The sequence below is a fragment of the Rhipicephalus microplus genome, chromosome X, assembly GCF_043290135.1.
Source record: "Rhipicephalus microplus isolate Deutch F79 chromosome X, USDA_Rmic, whole genome shotgun sequence".
Classification (NCBI taxonomy): Eukaryota; Metazoa; Arthropoda; class Arachnida; order Ixodida; family Ixodidae; genus Rhipicephalus; species Rhipicephalus microplus.
In genome coordinates, this window is record NC_134710.1 from 220,051,849 (window position 1) to 220,068,150 (window position 16,302).

The window sequence follows — 16,302 nt, forward strand, 5'->3', positions numbered from 1 at the left end:
GAGCCCGCCGTGCTCGATTCAACCAATAGAACGGAAGTTGAGTATATGAAGCAGTGATTTTTTGAGTATTTAGCATCATTTGTCAGGAGAAGAGAAAGTTATTTTCAGCTGACTGATAATTCATTGTAAATTCCAGGCCATATGCTGTGCTATAATGTTTGGCTCGCATGTTCTCAGGAGCCTCAACTACCAATCAGCAGAGCTTTCTGACCATGCTGAAAAAGTGTTGCAGGGCCCCTTTAAGTTTATCAGAAAGCTTATGAAAGCTTATCTCAAAGCTCACTTAGGAGAAAGGAGTGGGCACTTTCCCTACTGTTTGGTAAAGACAATAACCTGAATTATTCCGATTCAATGCAGTAAAACATGGGTGTATGTTATGTAGACAGGTTTACGTGAGGCTTTCCAAACCAGCACGGTCGGGAATGGGTATGCAGCTCCTCCCCACCTCACCGCACAGATGGTGCTATGGCAGCATTTATCAACTCTCCAACACAGCACAGGAAAGGCATCAAAAGCAGATCATCAGAAAACGCAGGTTATTTAACCCAGGATGCAGCACCGTGCAACAGTCACAGATTGCAAGCAAAAGAACGCTCATTGCAAGACTTATCAAGATAACACACCTGTGGCGCTATAAACCAACCAAAGAAAAGGCCTACTGAGCAGCCGAATGAGAAGTTGTCAAGCAAAGGCCCTATGTTACCTGCTCATTACAGGCCTGTAAGCATCCCTTTGCAGCGAAAGAATGTCACACAGCAGGGAGCCCGAGTAGTAAGGGTGCTCGAGAACAATCATGGCGCCAATTAGGGCGCATCTATGTATGATAGCGTGGTGACTCGATGCCAGGAAAGAGAAGCACAGCTTGTGCATGAAAGCAAGTTCAGTGTTCTAGCCATGTCTCCTAACGTGCTCCAGTACCATACAAGAGCGGAAGCTTAAGCCAGTTGGTATACTGTCATACTGGCAATAGGCAATTTAGCTGGCTCTAGGCCAGCATAACACATAATATTGTCGCGGTACAACGCGAACAAAGCACAGGTACGCCTTGAGACAGCGAAAGCAGCGTGTTCTCAACAGCTGAGCCGCAAGATTGTCTTCTTCGTTCTCGAGTCAAGCCAGAGGCCCACTACCTGGTGTCCGCTAAGTCCCCCCATCATCCTTTTTGTCCACATGTAGACACGGGTCATTTGCCTCCCTCTCAAAGAGCATCGACTCGTTGCGAAGTCAATAATGCAGTTTTTTTTTTTTTAAAAAGTCTCACGCAATCACTCGCTGATGTAAGGCTTCATGCGCATTACGTGAACGAGTTCAGGATAGTGCTGGCGACGCTTGGTACTACACGAACTGTCGGGAACAACTTAATAAGTGATCTCACTCGGTTGTCGCAGCACTCGGTATGGCACAAAGTATCTTCTTAAGAGCTTTTCGGAATGTCCTCGTTTCCGTATGGGTGTCCAAACCCATACTTTGTTGCCAGTTTGATAGACAACTGTTCTGCAGTGAGAATTGTAGCGGCCTGCATCGTACTCTTGCTGCTGGCGGATCTGTAAACGTGCAAGTTGCCTAGCTTTTTCCGCGTGTTCCGTAATCGTGTTGGCATCTGGGTCGAGGTCGTCACTTTCGTGCGGTAGCATCGCATCTAACATAGTTCGTACTTCTCGTCCATGAACGAGGCTGAACGAGGTCATGCGGATCGTTTCTTGCTTGGTCGTGTTGTATGCAAACGTTATGTATGGCAAGATTTCATCCCAATTTTTGTGTTCAACGTCTACGTACATCGAAAGCATGTCTTCAATGGTTTTGTTTAGACGCTCTGTCAGCCCGTTCGTTTGTGGGTCGTAGGCTTTACGATGCGCTGATCTTCTCAGCATGAGGACGTGATCCAAAAGAGCTGCCATAAATGCGGCTCCTCTGTCTGTGATCACGACTGTTTGTGCACCATGCCTCAGTACAATATTCTCGATGAAAAAATCTTGCCCCCTCCACTGATGCACCTCTCTGGATAGCCTTTGTCTCGGCATAACAGGTCAGATAAACCGTCGTGACGATAACCCAGCGGTTCCCTGCAGTAGAAGTAGGTAGTGGGCCCAAAATGTCCATGCCGATCTGGTAGAATGGAGCTGTTGGGACCTGCACGGGTTGCAGGAGGCCAGCTGGTTTAGTCGGTGGTGACTTGCTTCGCTGGCAGTCGAGAAAGGTCCGAACGTGGTGCTTCACAGCTGTGGTTAGTCTCGGCCAGTAATACCCTTGCTGTACTCTGGCCAACGTTCTCGTGTATCCCAAATGGCCAGAGGTCACCTTGTTGTGGCATGCTTTGAGTACTTCGGTACGAAGGGCTGCTGGGATGACGAGCAGATAAGCGGATCCTGTAGACGAAAAGTTTTTTTTGTAGAGTACTCCGCCCCGTAAACACAACGATGACAACACTCTTGCGAAAACCCTTGGCGCCTTCCGAGATCTGCCATCCAAGTGGTTAATTAAGCCAAGCAACTCAGTGTTGTCACGTTGTTGCTGCGCGATGGGGGTCGTGTCGAGGACACCGAGAAATGCCGTTTCCTCCTCCTCAGGTAGGGTTGCCGACTCAACGGGTGAACGGGCAGACAGTCAGCGTCCATATGTCGCTTGCCTGACTTGTGTACGATCGTCATGCCAAACTCTTGCAGTCTTAGGCTCCAACGCGCTAATCGGCTGGTGGGATCTTTTAGATTAGTTAACCAGTAAAGGGAGTGATGGTCACTAATAACTTTGAAGTGCTGGCCATACATGTACGGGTGAAATTTCATCACTGCCCATACTACGGCGAGGCACTCTTTCTCTGTTGTTGAATAGCTAACCTATGCGCGTGTTAGCGTATGGCTTCCGTGGGCGATCGTTCTATCTGTGTCCTCTTGCCGTTGCACAAGCACAGCCCCAAGACCTACATTGCTAGTGTCTGTGTGAAGCATCGTCGGGGCTTCTTTGTCGAAGTGGGCAAGCACCGGGGGCGTTTGAAGACGTTGGCGTAGGTCATTAAAGGCAGCCTCCTGTTCTTTTTTCCACTCAAAGGCAACGTAGTCTCTTGTGAGACGAGTTAGTGGCGACGTGACGGGGGCGAAGCCTGCGATAAACCGGCGATAATAGGCACAAAGGCCCAGGAAGCGTCTGACAGCCTTTTTATTGGAGGGTACTGGGAACTGTGTGACGGCGATAATTTTTCCAGGATCGGGCCGGACGCCTGCGTTGCTGATGACGTGACCGAGAAACTGAAGTTCGTGAAAACAGAAATAACACTTTTCTGGTTTCAATGTTAGGCCCGGGGACCGTATGGCACGTAAAACAACTTCCAGCCTTTTGAGATGCTCGTCAAAAGTGGTCGAAAACATTATAACGTCGTCCAGATAGACTAGGCACGTCTTCTACTTCAATCCCGAAAGTACCGTGTCCATAAGCCTTTGAAAAGTAGCGGGCGCGGAGCACAAACCGAAAGGCAAGACTTTAAATTCGTATAAGCCATCTGGTGTCACAAAAGCGTTTTTTTCTCGGTCTCTTAGGTCTACCTCGACCTGCCAGTATCCACTCCTCAAGTCCATGGAAGAAAAGTAGCGAGCGTGCCGAAGTCTGTCAAGGGAGTCAGTCATCAATACGTGGGAGCGGGTACACATCTTTCTTGGTCACCCAATTCAGCTTCCTGTAGTCCACCCAAAAACACAGGGTGCCGTCCCTTTTCTTTACTAGCACTACAGGCGAAGCCCAGGGGCTCTGTGACGGTTGAATGACGTCATCTTCAAGCATTTTCACGACTTGTTGTATGGTTTCGTGTTTCTCTACAGCTACGCCATAAGGGTTCTGGTGGATAGGTCTCGCCGTGTCCTCGGTGATTATTCGATGCTTTGTCAAAGGTGTTTGACCAATTCGTGATGTCGATGAAAAGCAGTCGCGGAATTCGGCTAGCAGCTGAAGAAGTCTCCGTCACTCGTCCTTTGACAGAGTAGTGCCAGCGTCAAGAACAGGTTTTGGTTCTTGATTAGGCGCTTCGTCCAATACCGACAAACATAAACTGCCTCGCATTTCTACGATATTGTCGTACAAAGCGATAGCTGTGCCCTTCGGAAGGTGCCGGCGCTCAGTACTAAAGTTGGTCAGAAGCAAATTCTTGCGTCCACCAGTGAGACGGATGATACCTCGTGCGACCCATATGCCATGGCTAAATAGCAGCGAGCTGATTTGGTCGGCAATGCCTTCACCATCAAACACTTCGTGCCCTTCCACCGAAACAAAAGTGCATGACGGTGGCGGGATATCCACATCATCATTAATTATACGTAAAGTGTTACGTATTGCGTCTGAACAATCAACTAAACCAGGGCTGTTGCGGAACGTAATTGAACGGTCCGGGATGTTGATGACGGCACCATATATTCTCTTGAGAAGTCCATCCCTATGATCAAGTCCTTGCAACATGAAGTGAGGATGACGAACGTCGCCACAAAAGAAGAGCCACCGATGTCGAGTCTTACCGTACACCTTCCGACTGGCATCAACAGCTGGCCGCCTGCTGTCCTCAGGTGAGGTCCTGTCCACGTAGTCTTCACTTTTTTTTAGGCATACGGCAAGGTTTTCACTTATGATTTAAAAGTCGGCACCGGTGTCAACTAAGGCTGTTACTTGCTGTCTGTCTACAGAAACAGTAAGATCTGTGGTCACAGTTTCGTCGGTGTTACAACTACTCGGCTTTACAGCGTCCTGTGGTAAGAGTAACGAGGGCTTGACGGCCTGCAACCTCACCCCCGGAGGTCGCCACCTTCAGTTTCCCCGGCGTGGACTTGGTGACCTCCTTCAACTGACGTCGGTTGTAGTGCGGTGGCGCGACGAAGGTGAATATGCCGGAGAGGGAGAGCGTGGTCGACGTCCCAAACCTGGCTGGTAATCAGGCACACTGATGAATTGTTGGCACGGCAGTTGTCAAAATGGGACTGAGACAAGGGGGGTCCTTGAGAAGGAGCGTCCAGGCGTGGTGCGTAGTCGCCGTTGGCACGTCGATCGTCAGATTATCGCCGAAGAGGTGGAAACATATCGTCGCGGTGCCAGCAATGACGGGAAATGTGGACCACACCTCCGCAGGTAAAACAAAGCCGACGCCTATCTACAGTGCGCCAGGCGTCTATTTTACGAAGCTGTGGATGCCGCAACGGCTTGTAATGTGGCAAATGCTGTGTCTCGTTGGGAGACGGCTCTTGGTACAGTGACATTTCGTATGGCGGCACGACGGCAGGGCGCCGCGGTGTCTGTTCTTGCGGAGGCTACCAAGGAACGGCTGCCGATGGCTGGCAGTACGACGATGCAGCGGGCGGTGAAGCATGGCTGCGTAGCTCATAGGTCGCTGATCGTGAGTTGGATCAGCTGTTGAAAACGCTTGGCGTATTTCTTTGCGGACGACTTCAGCGACAGATGCCGTGGATGGTTCCGTGACCACAGTCTGCAGCTTCAGCAGCTCTTCGTGAACAATCTCTCGTATTAAATCGCACAACGAGCTTTGATTGTCAGATGTCGTAGTGACGACTTGAATGTGGACGCTGCTGGACAAGCGATCGTATTGTCGGCATTGTAGGTGAAGCGCCCGTTCGATAAATGTAGCTTCTTTGATGAAGTCTGTCAAAGTGCTTGGCGGGTCCCGCAAAGGTCCGGTGAACAATTGCTCTTTAACGCCGCACATGAGGTAGGGTAACTTTTTGTCGTCGGTCATGTGCGGGTCAGCTCTACAGAAGAGACGGGCCATGTCCTTAGCGAACTTTGCGACCGTTTATTTGGTTTCTGAACCTGTAGCTCGAGTAAATGCTGCGCACGTTGGCGCCGGTCGACATCGGCAAATGTATCAATCATCCCTCTTTTAAAGTCACTCCATGCTGACAAACTGCCTTCTCTGTTCTCGTATCAAGTACGAACGCTGTCGACGAGATAAAAATAGGCGCGGGAAAGCCTTTGTTCAAGAGACCATTGGTTGGTGTTGGCGACACGTTCATAGTGATCAAGCCAGTCTTCAAAGTCTTCATGTGCTCCAACACCGAAGCGATCAGGCACCAGCGGGCAAAAAGGGTTACCGAAAATAGGGTTGGCAAACTACTGTCTCGTAGTAACTGTTGTGGACTGGCGGTGGCCATTGATAGATGTGAACGGTGCCTTGTAGAGTGTTCCTGCGATGGGGTGAACTTTGGAGGGAGGCCTCGCAAGCGACGACTGAAGCGATGCAAGGGAGTGTCGACAAATGTGTCCGGGCTGGATGAACGGCTCCCCGTGGGAGTGTGGAGTATCAGGCGGGGTCGCGGGCCAACACTTCCACCAGTGTCGCGGTACAACGCGAACAAAGCACAGGTACACCATGAGACAGCGAAAGCAGCGTGTTCTCAACAGCTGAGCCGCAAGGTTGTCTTCTTCGTTCTCGAGTCAAGCCAGAGGCCCACTACCTGGTGTCGCTAAATCCCCCCCATCATCGTTTTTGCCCACATGTAGACATGGGTCAATATGAGGAATAACAGGGGTTTAACAGCCAATATAGAATTCGGAGCAATTTTCGGAGCAGCAAAACCTTACTTTTGGAGCACTAAAATGCAAACTTGGAGCAGGTTATGGGAAAAAAACTCCATTTTTCATCATGAAAGACCAAATATAGAGCAGTATAAAATGCGAAGCCTACATTAAAAAATAAGTGTGCAAACCATTCAACATCACCTAATTTGTGCAGAGTAAAATTGAGCACTGCTATTTGAATAGAAGTAGTTTTCCGACCCCCCCCCCCCTAAAAGTCTACATAAGCATTTGCCCCGTCGGTCAAATCGTTTGACAGACTATGAATTCAAATGTAGATCTGCCAAGCTGGCGACCTTGAAAATCAGAAGATTAGTGAAATTGAGCAGTAGGGTTGACATAAAAAAAACAAAAAACTGGTGCACTGTTTTTTTAGCGAGGCAAAAATGTTGTACACCGTTTCAAATGATTGCCAGTAACTTTTCCTGTGATTGGAAACCATGCTAATGCTCCCAATTATGCAGCATATACCCACGAGTAATTGCAGAAAATGTGCTGTCCAGTTAGTAGTGCGAACAGCTCTTTCCAAATTGTGATTCGCTTTTCCACAGGGCACCAAGCAAAGGTGGCTTAAGCAGCGTTCTGCACGGGTTAGAATACGATCAAGAAATTTTCAAACACCACTACGCCCCCGCCCCCCTTTTTTCGCGATGGGGTTAGGTTTAGACACAACTTCTTGGCTCGCTTTCAAGGCATGTTCTACCAGATAAAGTAACAGCGGTGCATGCACATTGGTCCGGTGACAGCATCGGATACCTTTTGTTGGGAGGACGCAACTAACCTAACTTCAAGACAAAAAGATGCATGTGTCGTTGCTATAGCGACCAACGTGGCAGCTGGTAACACTGGCGTTTTCAGCACGCTCTGTCTGCGGACAGAAAACATGATCCATCGTGAACTTATTTACAGCGCAACCCCAGAAAACACAAGACAGGGAAAGAGCAAAAGAGAAAGAAAAAACGGCGCTGACTCACAACTGTTGTTTATTGGAAAAAAACGGGGTGAAAAGTATATATATAGGTACTGGCAGCCTACATCACGACTTGCGCAGAACAAGAGGTGCACAGAGATAGCATTGTCACACTTATGACAATAATCAAGATTGGCCTAAATAACTTAATTCTTTTTCATGCAGTGTGACAGATGGTTCACTAATGCACTTGCTACCCCTAATCTTAATATGATATGCCTCAGCAATTTATCTAGTTAGTTGGTTATGAAAAAATTGGACAACAACCACATGACCTGCAATGTTCCAGTAGATGAAGTCGCACGACCCCTCGAAGAGATAACTCATGCTCCCTTCTACCAGAACATTGCAGGTCATGCTGTTGTCCGATTTTTGAGAGAGCCACCATCATCTTCAAGCATCCTAACCAACTAACAAGAGAAATCGCTGAGGCATATCGTATAAAGATGAGAGGTAGCAAGTGCATTGGTTCATGACACACTGCATGAAAAAGAATTAAGTTATTTAGGCCGATCTTGATTAATGCTATAAGTGTGACAACGCTACCTCGGTGCACCTCTTGTTCTACGCATGTCGTGATGTAGGCTGCCAGTACCTATATATATATACTTTTCACCCCGTTTTTTTCCAATAAACAACAGTTGTGAGTCAGCACCGTTTTTTCTTTCTCTTTTGCTCTTTCCCTGTCTTGTGTTTTCTGGTGTTGCACTGTTCACGATGGATCCTAACCAACTGGCCAAACTTACCGTCTTACTGCTAGAAACATGATATGCGCTTCCAGCTCTATAGTTTGAGGGTGCTATCACCCCCTATAAAGTTGACTTCGCCTCATGGTACATGCGTGCTTGGCGGATAGGCTGCAGTTAGGGTTAACAGCTGGTGAGCGGTAGGTGGCGAAGCAACCGCACGCAATCTTCTTCATCGTCATCATTATGGTTAGCAGGGTGGCACATGCAGTGACGCCCAGCGGCAAGCCTGGGTGGCTGGACAGAAAAGATCGCCAAGGCTCTTTGGCGTGTGGCGCAAACGGTTGTCTCCCGAGGTGTTTTGATGGGGACGGCACTGCGGGTCGTATGTCGTGGGCCATCGTGGAGAGTTGAGGCCACCTTTGCGCTACTTGGTGCTTGTTCTTATATTTGAGTGTATTGAAATATTGTGTAAGGTTGTGTAAGTGTCGATCCCTAGCGATGTATTTGATTTGAGTGATATGTGGAGTTTAACGTCCCAAAACCACCACATAATTATCAGATACATTGTAGTAGAGGGCTCAGCAAATTGCAACCACCTGGAGTTCTTTAACATGCGCTTAAATCTGTGCACACGGGCCTACAGCATTTTCGCCTCCATCGAAAATGCAGCCGCTTCAGCCGAGATTTGATCCCGTGACCTGCGAGTCAGCAGCTGAGAATACATGGCGCCAGGGGCCATGTATTTGATTCAGCCGACCATATCGTCGATCTAAAAGAAGTTCAATAAATGTGTTGTTTGGGTTGTTTCGACCGCGTCTGCTGTGTCCGTGTTTTCCAATGCGGCATTCTTGTTCAAGACCCTCCAAGTTGCTAACATGCTGGAGCCGCATCCGCTGGCTAGGAAGTTCATACTTCCTGCGAAGCGTTGGCGGCTATGGCAATGCATCTTTGTTTTGAATTTGCGTCATCCTGCCAATACGTACCTGGTGCGATCAGCGGACCGATGCAAGCTCAGTTTCGTTACTTCATCTGCTTAATTACGTCTCGCAAGTGCCCTGACCTGATGGGAATATATTCTACACCATAGTGTAGGGTTAGGGTCTCGCTATTGGATTGATTGCTGACACAAACTGCACGTGGGCAACATGGCCTATATTTCTAGCTGAAACCAGTGCAACTGAGAAAGTTTTGAGGCTAGTCGGACATTTTGGCACAGCCCGACAGGAAAGTGGGAAATTGTATCAAATTGGTGCAACTGATGCAGCTGTTGCACCCCTGGGGATAAGGCACTAGGAAGAGGCACCTCAATCCTCACAATGTAAAATTATTTTAACTGTCAAAGCACATGACTAATAAACAATTTTTAACTGTTTTCTTTAATCAAGCAATGTTTTCAATAAGCATTACGATCTCTTTGACACAGTACGATTTACTATACGTCATAGAGCTACATTTACTCACACTGTCCCTGAGATTTGGGTCTGCACCCTTGGATAACAGCAATTGCACAACACCGACCCGTCGATGCTCAGTAGCCCACACCAAAGGCGTCCAACCTCCTTCATCCTGCAAAAGTTGCACACACATGCAGTCTAACATCAATATAACAAATTTCAATAAAACAAAGTCTTCAATATAAAGAAACTAACTTTCTATAACCTCCTCTCTATGGATTATGAGGTGCAGCAACAGAAACAACTTAGTGATAAGACATCTTTCGCAAAAGTGGTCACCTGACCTGAGGTATGGGAAAATTTATTTTGATTAGAATTGACTTTTTGAGACTGTATATTAGTTCGAACAATTTCCCAGCAAAAAAAAAAAAAAGAATTAGTCAGCAACTCTACTTTATATAAAAGAACAAATGTTAATTTGTCTTCAAATGTAGCTAAGTAAAATATCAGTTCAATCAACTTTATAATGGGAATAACTCTATCCCAGACAGCCATCTAAATAAACACTGCATAACCTGTTCAATGACTGTTGTTATTGTTATTTTTTTTTTTTGAAGAAAGAGAAAGAGGCTCTCGGGGCATATAGCTACATGCATGTATATTGATATTCTAGGGGGCGACGCGCGTCTGTGCCTGACGAGGAAGACGAAGGGTGGTCTCCGCTCGATCGCTGGTGAACCGGTCACACCATTACTGCTGGTTTTGATTACATCTAATCCCCAGCCTTGTCGATACGGCGTCTCTTCTTCTCCGTAACATAATGCAAAGCCAGCTCACCCAGCAAACTAGCCTTGGGCTAGAGAACTTGTCTTGATGGACTCTCTGCTACAAGCGTTCAAATGGTCAACATGTCTTTGTTATCTTGACGATGTCGTTGTATATTCGCCAACATTTGAGACCCACCTTCAGCATTTGTCAGCTATTCTCGACATATTCCGCACTGCAGGCCTTCAATTAAATCGTCGATGTGCCACTTCAAATGCCCGCAAATTACAGTGCTGGGGCACCTTGTTGACGCCTCTGGTGTGCAGCCGAACCCCGAGAAAATTCGTGCAGTAACCAGTTTTCCTGTACCCCAGTCAGTCAAAGATGTCCAAAGTTTTGTAGGACTTCATTTTAGAAAGATTGTGAAAGATTTTGCAACCGTCTCGTCGCCCCCTACAATATCAATATACATGTATGTAGCAATATTTTTCCATAACCGTTTACCAGTCTCAGCCAAGCATGTATAGTGATAAAAAACAATCGCAAAATGCACACAATTAAGATACTATGATGACAATCGAATGCTTGACACACATTTTTTACTTGTGTGAAGTGCCACCTATCATCACTCATTGAGTACTGCCGCATTTCACAACTTCCGGAAAAAATTGTGGCTGCACTACCACTTTTCATCTTCTGCCTACACAAAATAAAAGTTAATCCTTTCATTCAAGAGCAGACATGAATCTTGGGATGCCAAAAATTTTGAAAAAAAAATGCCAATTTTGGGAAAGCACTTTCTTAGATACCTCTTATGTCTAATGTAGAACTGTTGCAATGGGATGACAAGAGAGTACGGTTTAACAAAAACTATTTAATTGGTATTTAGACCAGCACTATTGTCTCATTCTCAAAGTCAGCGGAATTAATGATTTGGTATGTGCTCTTTCCATTTTAACAGCAGGTCTGTTGTTTGGTTTAGGAAATGACAGCTGCAAAAGATCTGTAAAAGCCTCAAGTAGTGCAAAAGAAGACTATGAGGATAATTTGTCATGCATGAACTTAGCAATTTATGAGTGGACTTTCAATAAAAATAAATTTATTAAAATATTTACAGTTGCTGTTTCATTTTCATCAAGGACCACGAAAACGTTCTAAAAATTAGGCAGTTAAAAAAAAAAACCTGAATTCCTGCCTTTTACCTTTTCCGACCATTAAATCACCACCGTCACGTCTTAAATAGCCCAGAAGGTGTGCCAGTACACATATCAGTCATTTCAGGGGTCACATAGGTTTCTGTGAATGAAATTCGATACTTTCCGATATCCCAGTGCCACTAACAGCAAGGCATGGAGAAAATCACAACTCATTTTAAATGGCGAGTTGGTGATACACGACTGTTTTGAAATGAGAGCGCACTATTAGACGCTTGGCATTGTCTTTCTGTCCACGTCTAAGTAGTGCACTCTCATTCCAAAACACTCATTTTAAAACTACGACATGGAATACAAAGGCTATGCGGCAAGAGAGCAAGTGACTCATCTGACTTTTCCCAATGTGTATGCATGCATTAACGATGTACTATTGCACAAAAATCTCCACCCCTTCATCGGAAGCATTTACTGCCACTTGGAACGATCATTCCTAGTTGCGCGCAGTAAGTCACAAGGCTAATACAATTACAGCCAGTGTACTTGCCACACACACGAGTTTGAAGCGTTTGTTATTAGCCCCAAGAACCAACCCTGGCATTGCTGCAGTCGCGTTGAAATGATGTCACGGCAAGAACTCGCCTGCTCTGCCACCGCACATGCCGATAGTCGCTTCTTTCCAAGCCCGCCGTGTAGCCTTCAGTGATACGGCGGTCATTTCTTCAAAATTTCGAGTAGTAGATCCCTAAAGCTACAAAGTAAAGGTATTTATTGCTGCTTAAAGTTACCTAGGCTGCAGAAAGTATGGATTCGCTTTGAAAATGAAAGTGCAGGACAGCGAGACATTATTCTTTTCACCACACATGTACTCGACGAAATGAATGCTAAAAAATTATTCGCGCTCGCGCTAAACTGGCCTGAATTCATTACAACTTGGCATATACCACGCGAATAAACATTTGTGTTGAAGTATTACAAATGAAATTAGGACGTTTTCAGTTTACTCGCAGCATTGCAATTTAACGAGCAAGTTATGTCTGCCTCTGCAAATAATGTAGCTCATAAACCAGAAATCCGCTTTGGGATGCAGGATACTATGATGAATCCGTCTTTCATCTAAAATCACTTATTGTAGTGAGAAAAAAAAGTAACTCTGCAAACCACAGAACGGTTTCCGAAACTCTGAGATGTCGTTATACTCGGACCTCATGTACAGATTTCTTCTCATCAGTTGTCAGGATTACGTAGTCACATACCCTGATTTACGCAAACAGTTGACTCAATCTACCACCATGTCATGAATTGTTTCAATGGCGCACTCCCCTTCGTGACCCGTGTGATAATGAAACATCCTTTGTCTCAATGTCGCAGCGATTAGTTTCGCACGTCATGTTCATATACAGATTGATGCTGTTCTGGGGTAATCAGCTGTGGGAAAAATTTATTCATGAGGTGGCTTTCTAAACTGGTACTTACAATTGTGACAACACAGTTGCTAGGATGTTGCACGTACACGCTACCTGAAATCAATAACATTTTCTGCAATTAATCTCAACTAGGTTTCCTAGTGAAACGGAGTACCGAAATTATTACCAAAAAACATGAAGCTAAATAACGTGATTAAATATGAGCAACTACACACAAGAAGATCTAATGCGCGCCGATATAATCGGGCAAGCGAAAAAAAAAACAAAAAAAAAAAAAACATGGCCAGTAGTTACTCCGATGCGTCCGATACAGATACCAACTGTGGAAGCAAAACAGTCACAACTTTTTAAAGGAATCACTTGTGAAAAACGCAACCTGATGCAAGTACGCTAGCTGTCGTATTCATTTCAGAAGCGTGACAATATTGCGAGGCATGCTGCAGAGTAATTGTGGTCACCTTGTACTTTTTTAATCTGCTGCACATGCATAGTCTTGCTGTTCACCCCTGTCAGAGTGCGGCTGCCGTGGCCGATAATCGAACCCATCTTCGAAGTAATTAGGGGTACGCCATAACAAACCTCATCAAATCATGTAACCTGGAGTGCTAGGCACTGTTGACGATTCTACCAAAAGAAAAACTTTTTTGCTGTTTAACCAGAAACATCATTTATGCTGCTTTAGTCATTTATTTTAAGAGGCAATCAAAAAAGTGAATGCTGGAAGCGCAACGGCCTTCGAAGCGAGCACGTGTTATGTATACGCGTGCCACATCAGGATTCGAAGAGTCTGTGCCCTGACGTCATGCAAGCCTCCCACCAGGTGGCGCCACTCTAAACTTCTCACGGCTAATACCTACTCACCTCCTTAACTACACACAGGACCCGTCACAGCAAGTCACTTTTTTTCTTGAAGGTAACACATTTGTGATGTGCCCTTAGAGGTCTCATAAAACAAAAAAGGCAAAGTGAACGGCACTATGGTGCATTTGAGTTGTCTCCTATGAAAAGCATACAGTATGCGTGCCAGATCTCGTGCACTACTAAACAGTTAATTGAAGGTATTTATCATAACAGCGATGCCAGTAATTAAATGGTACTGGCACGTAGCCGTTTGCCACTATCATACCCGAGAGCATTTCTGGTGCTTAATTCACAAAGGCATTGCCGCACGGCGCTGTGGTAACGGTCCCTTCGGACTCTCGTATGCTTCACCATATGAGACATTGGCGTCAAAGCCAAGCTTTTCGAAAATGCTTTGACAGCAAATGGATTATATTGAAAGAGCGCTGGTTCGTACCTCCAAGAAGATTAACAAGGCATCAGTGGTGGCTTCGATTAAAGCTATTTTGGACCTGTGAATCAAGCAGAAAGTCCAAAAATCTGACGTCAAAGAGTTTCAGACATTGAAAACTTCTAGACTTCAAAACTGCTCTAAAAATACCTTCGAAGCTATATTCGCTGTTGATGTTTTGAAGATCACATATGCATGTTAAGGGGAATCGATCCAGCAGGCTATCTCGGCCACAAAACATTGTGAGAGTACCTCTTTAAATAGAGTAGTCTGAAGAATTTATTTGAATAATAAAAAACTATACAGTAATAGCAAGCATTTTGTTAAAAAAATCAACCCTGAAAGAATTAACCTCTTCAGTGGGAGTGTGTACAATTGCACACAACAAATGGACAGCCCTTTCATGCACTACCTGTAACAAATGCACAGCCCTTCAATGCATTTCCTGTTATTTCAATTTGCTTGCGATATAATGCACACATTTTTAGTCGTTTCCTCATTCGGCTTGTGCGAAAAGTGATTTTGGTCGAATAATTTCTAATGGCTATCGAATAGCACATACCACATATTATAAAAAAATGGGCATATTTAACATGACCTAACTAACCTGTAGAAAATTTTTTTAAAAGCGAAACCATGCCAGTGCAAATGCCTTTTTTTGTTAAAAATTAATGGAAACAACTTACTATATAGCAAGATTTGCCTTTCTGTAGAATGCAAGTGATAAGGGGTAAAATATGTAAAGTTTTAAAGTTTACTTAGAGCATATAAGTCAGTATAACAAGCTTTTAAATTTTGAGAACGATGAATTGATGCAAGGATATTAATTTAAATTTGAAGTGAATGAACTGCCATCTAATGTTCAAGCAGAGAGGAGACACGCCGCCCGTCTTCAACGAGCATGAAAAGACACTGGAAAAAGGGGGGGGGGGTTGCTCGAGCAGCAGCCGTGAGCTGCGATTCTAATCAAGGGCGCGAAAACCTGCGCGTGTAGAGGGCGAGCATGCAGCACGACCATAAAGAGAGGCCCTGACATCACTCGAGAAGCCGTGGTGAAGGCAACAGTCAGTCATATTGACTGGGCGAATTCTCTCTAGTTTACACCCAAATGCGAAGGAGAAGGCGCGAAAACCACGTGCACTGCACAGCACATGCGTCGTGGCAAACCGAAACCATCAGAACGGGGCTCACCACAGTGGGCCAGTGCCACACCATAGGCAAAATCATTTCGTCTGAATATTAACAGCGAGTAGCAGCTTGCCGAAAACGAAACAAGCACAAGAGAACGCACGCTAGATGTGCTAACAAACACGAGTGTGGTGTCAGTGTTTTCAAGTCATTAGTCCATGCACTGTAAGATAACACAATCGCTCGTGCGATGCCTTCTACGGTTGCATTCTATTTCTCACACAGCCAATGCTGCACGCGGTCATTGTGCCCGTATTTCATGTAAAACCCACCGGCGTCAGCAATGCGCAACCACGGTGATTTTGAACCCAATGTAACTGACACTTGAACGCGGTTGCTCCAACGCCGAGAGAACAATGCTGGGGGTGAGTATAGCAAGCGAAACAGAAGAGGTGTTTTAATACGCACGTGAAAGTTGCTACTGTACACATGTTGAACATGAAACTACATATGTGCACATGGTCCTCATTGAGTCTTGCTGGCCAAAGGTTTCATTCGTTGTCACTAGCACGAACACTACACAACCGTCACTGACCAGCAAGGTGTTCGTCGTGGTTCCACTTTGTCATGGTACCAAACCGCAATTTCATGGAACACTTCAAATGCTTCATCCGCATGGCACACGAATATTCATTCGTTCTAAGCACTGTTGAGGCCCCGTGGCTTACAAAAAGTTTTGCAAATGTTGCTAAGAGTGCAACAACTGCCGGGAGAACACTGCATAACTAACTACACGGCACAGAGCATGGATATTGTCCGCCATGACTCAGTATGAGACCTACAGAGACACATATGCTGCCGCCAGCTGCTGCCGCTCACTGTTAGACTAGCTACACTGCGCAACATGTAACCATAGCAACGCCACC

At 45.6% G+C, this 16,302-nt stretch overlaps 1 protein-coding gene across 5 annotated transcripts in view; it reads right to left on the reverse strand.

Annotated features, from left to right (window-relative positions):
• LOC119187730 (histone-lysine N-methyltransferase EHMT1-like) overlaps positions 1–16,302 on the reverse strand; it is a 284,030-nt gene that overhangs the window by 142,161 nt on the left and 125,567 nt on the right. For all 5 annotated transcript variants that reach the window (XM_075878680.1, XM_075878676.1, XM_075878679.1 and 2 more), the window contains one exon: positions 9,682–9,786. In XM_075878680.1, the coding sequence (XP_075734795.1) occupies positions 9,682–9,786 (105 nt within the window). The remainder of the gene's footprint in view (positions 1–9,681; positions 9,787–16,302) is intronic.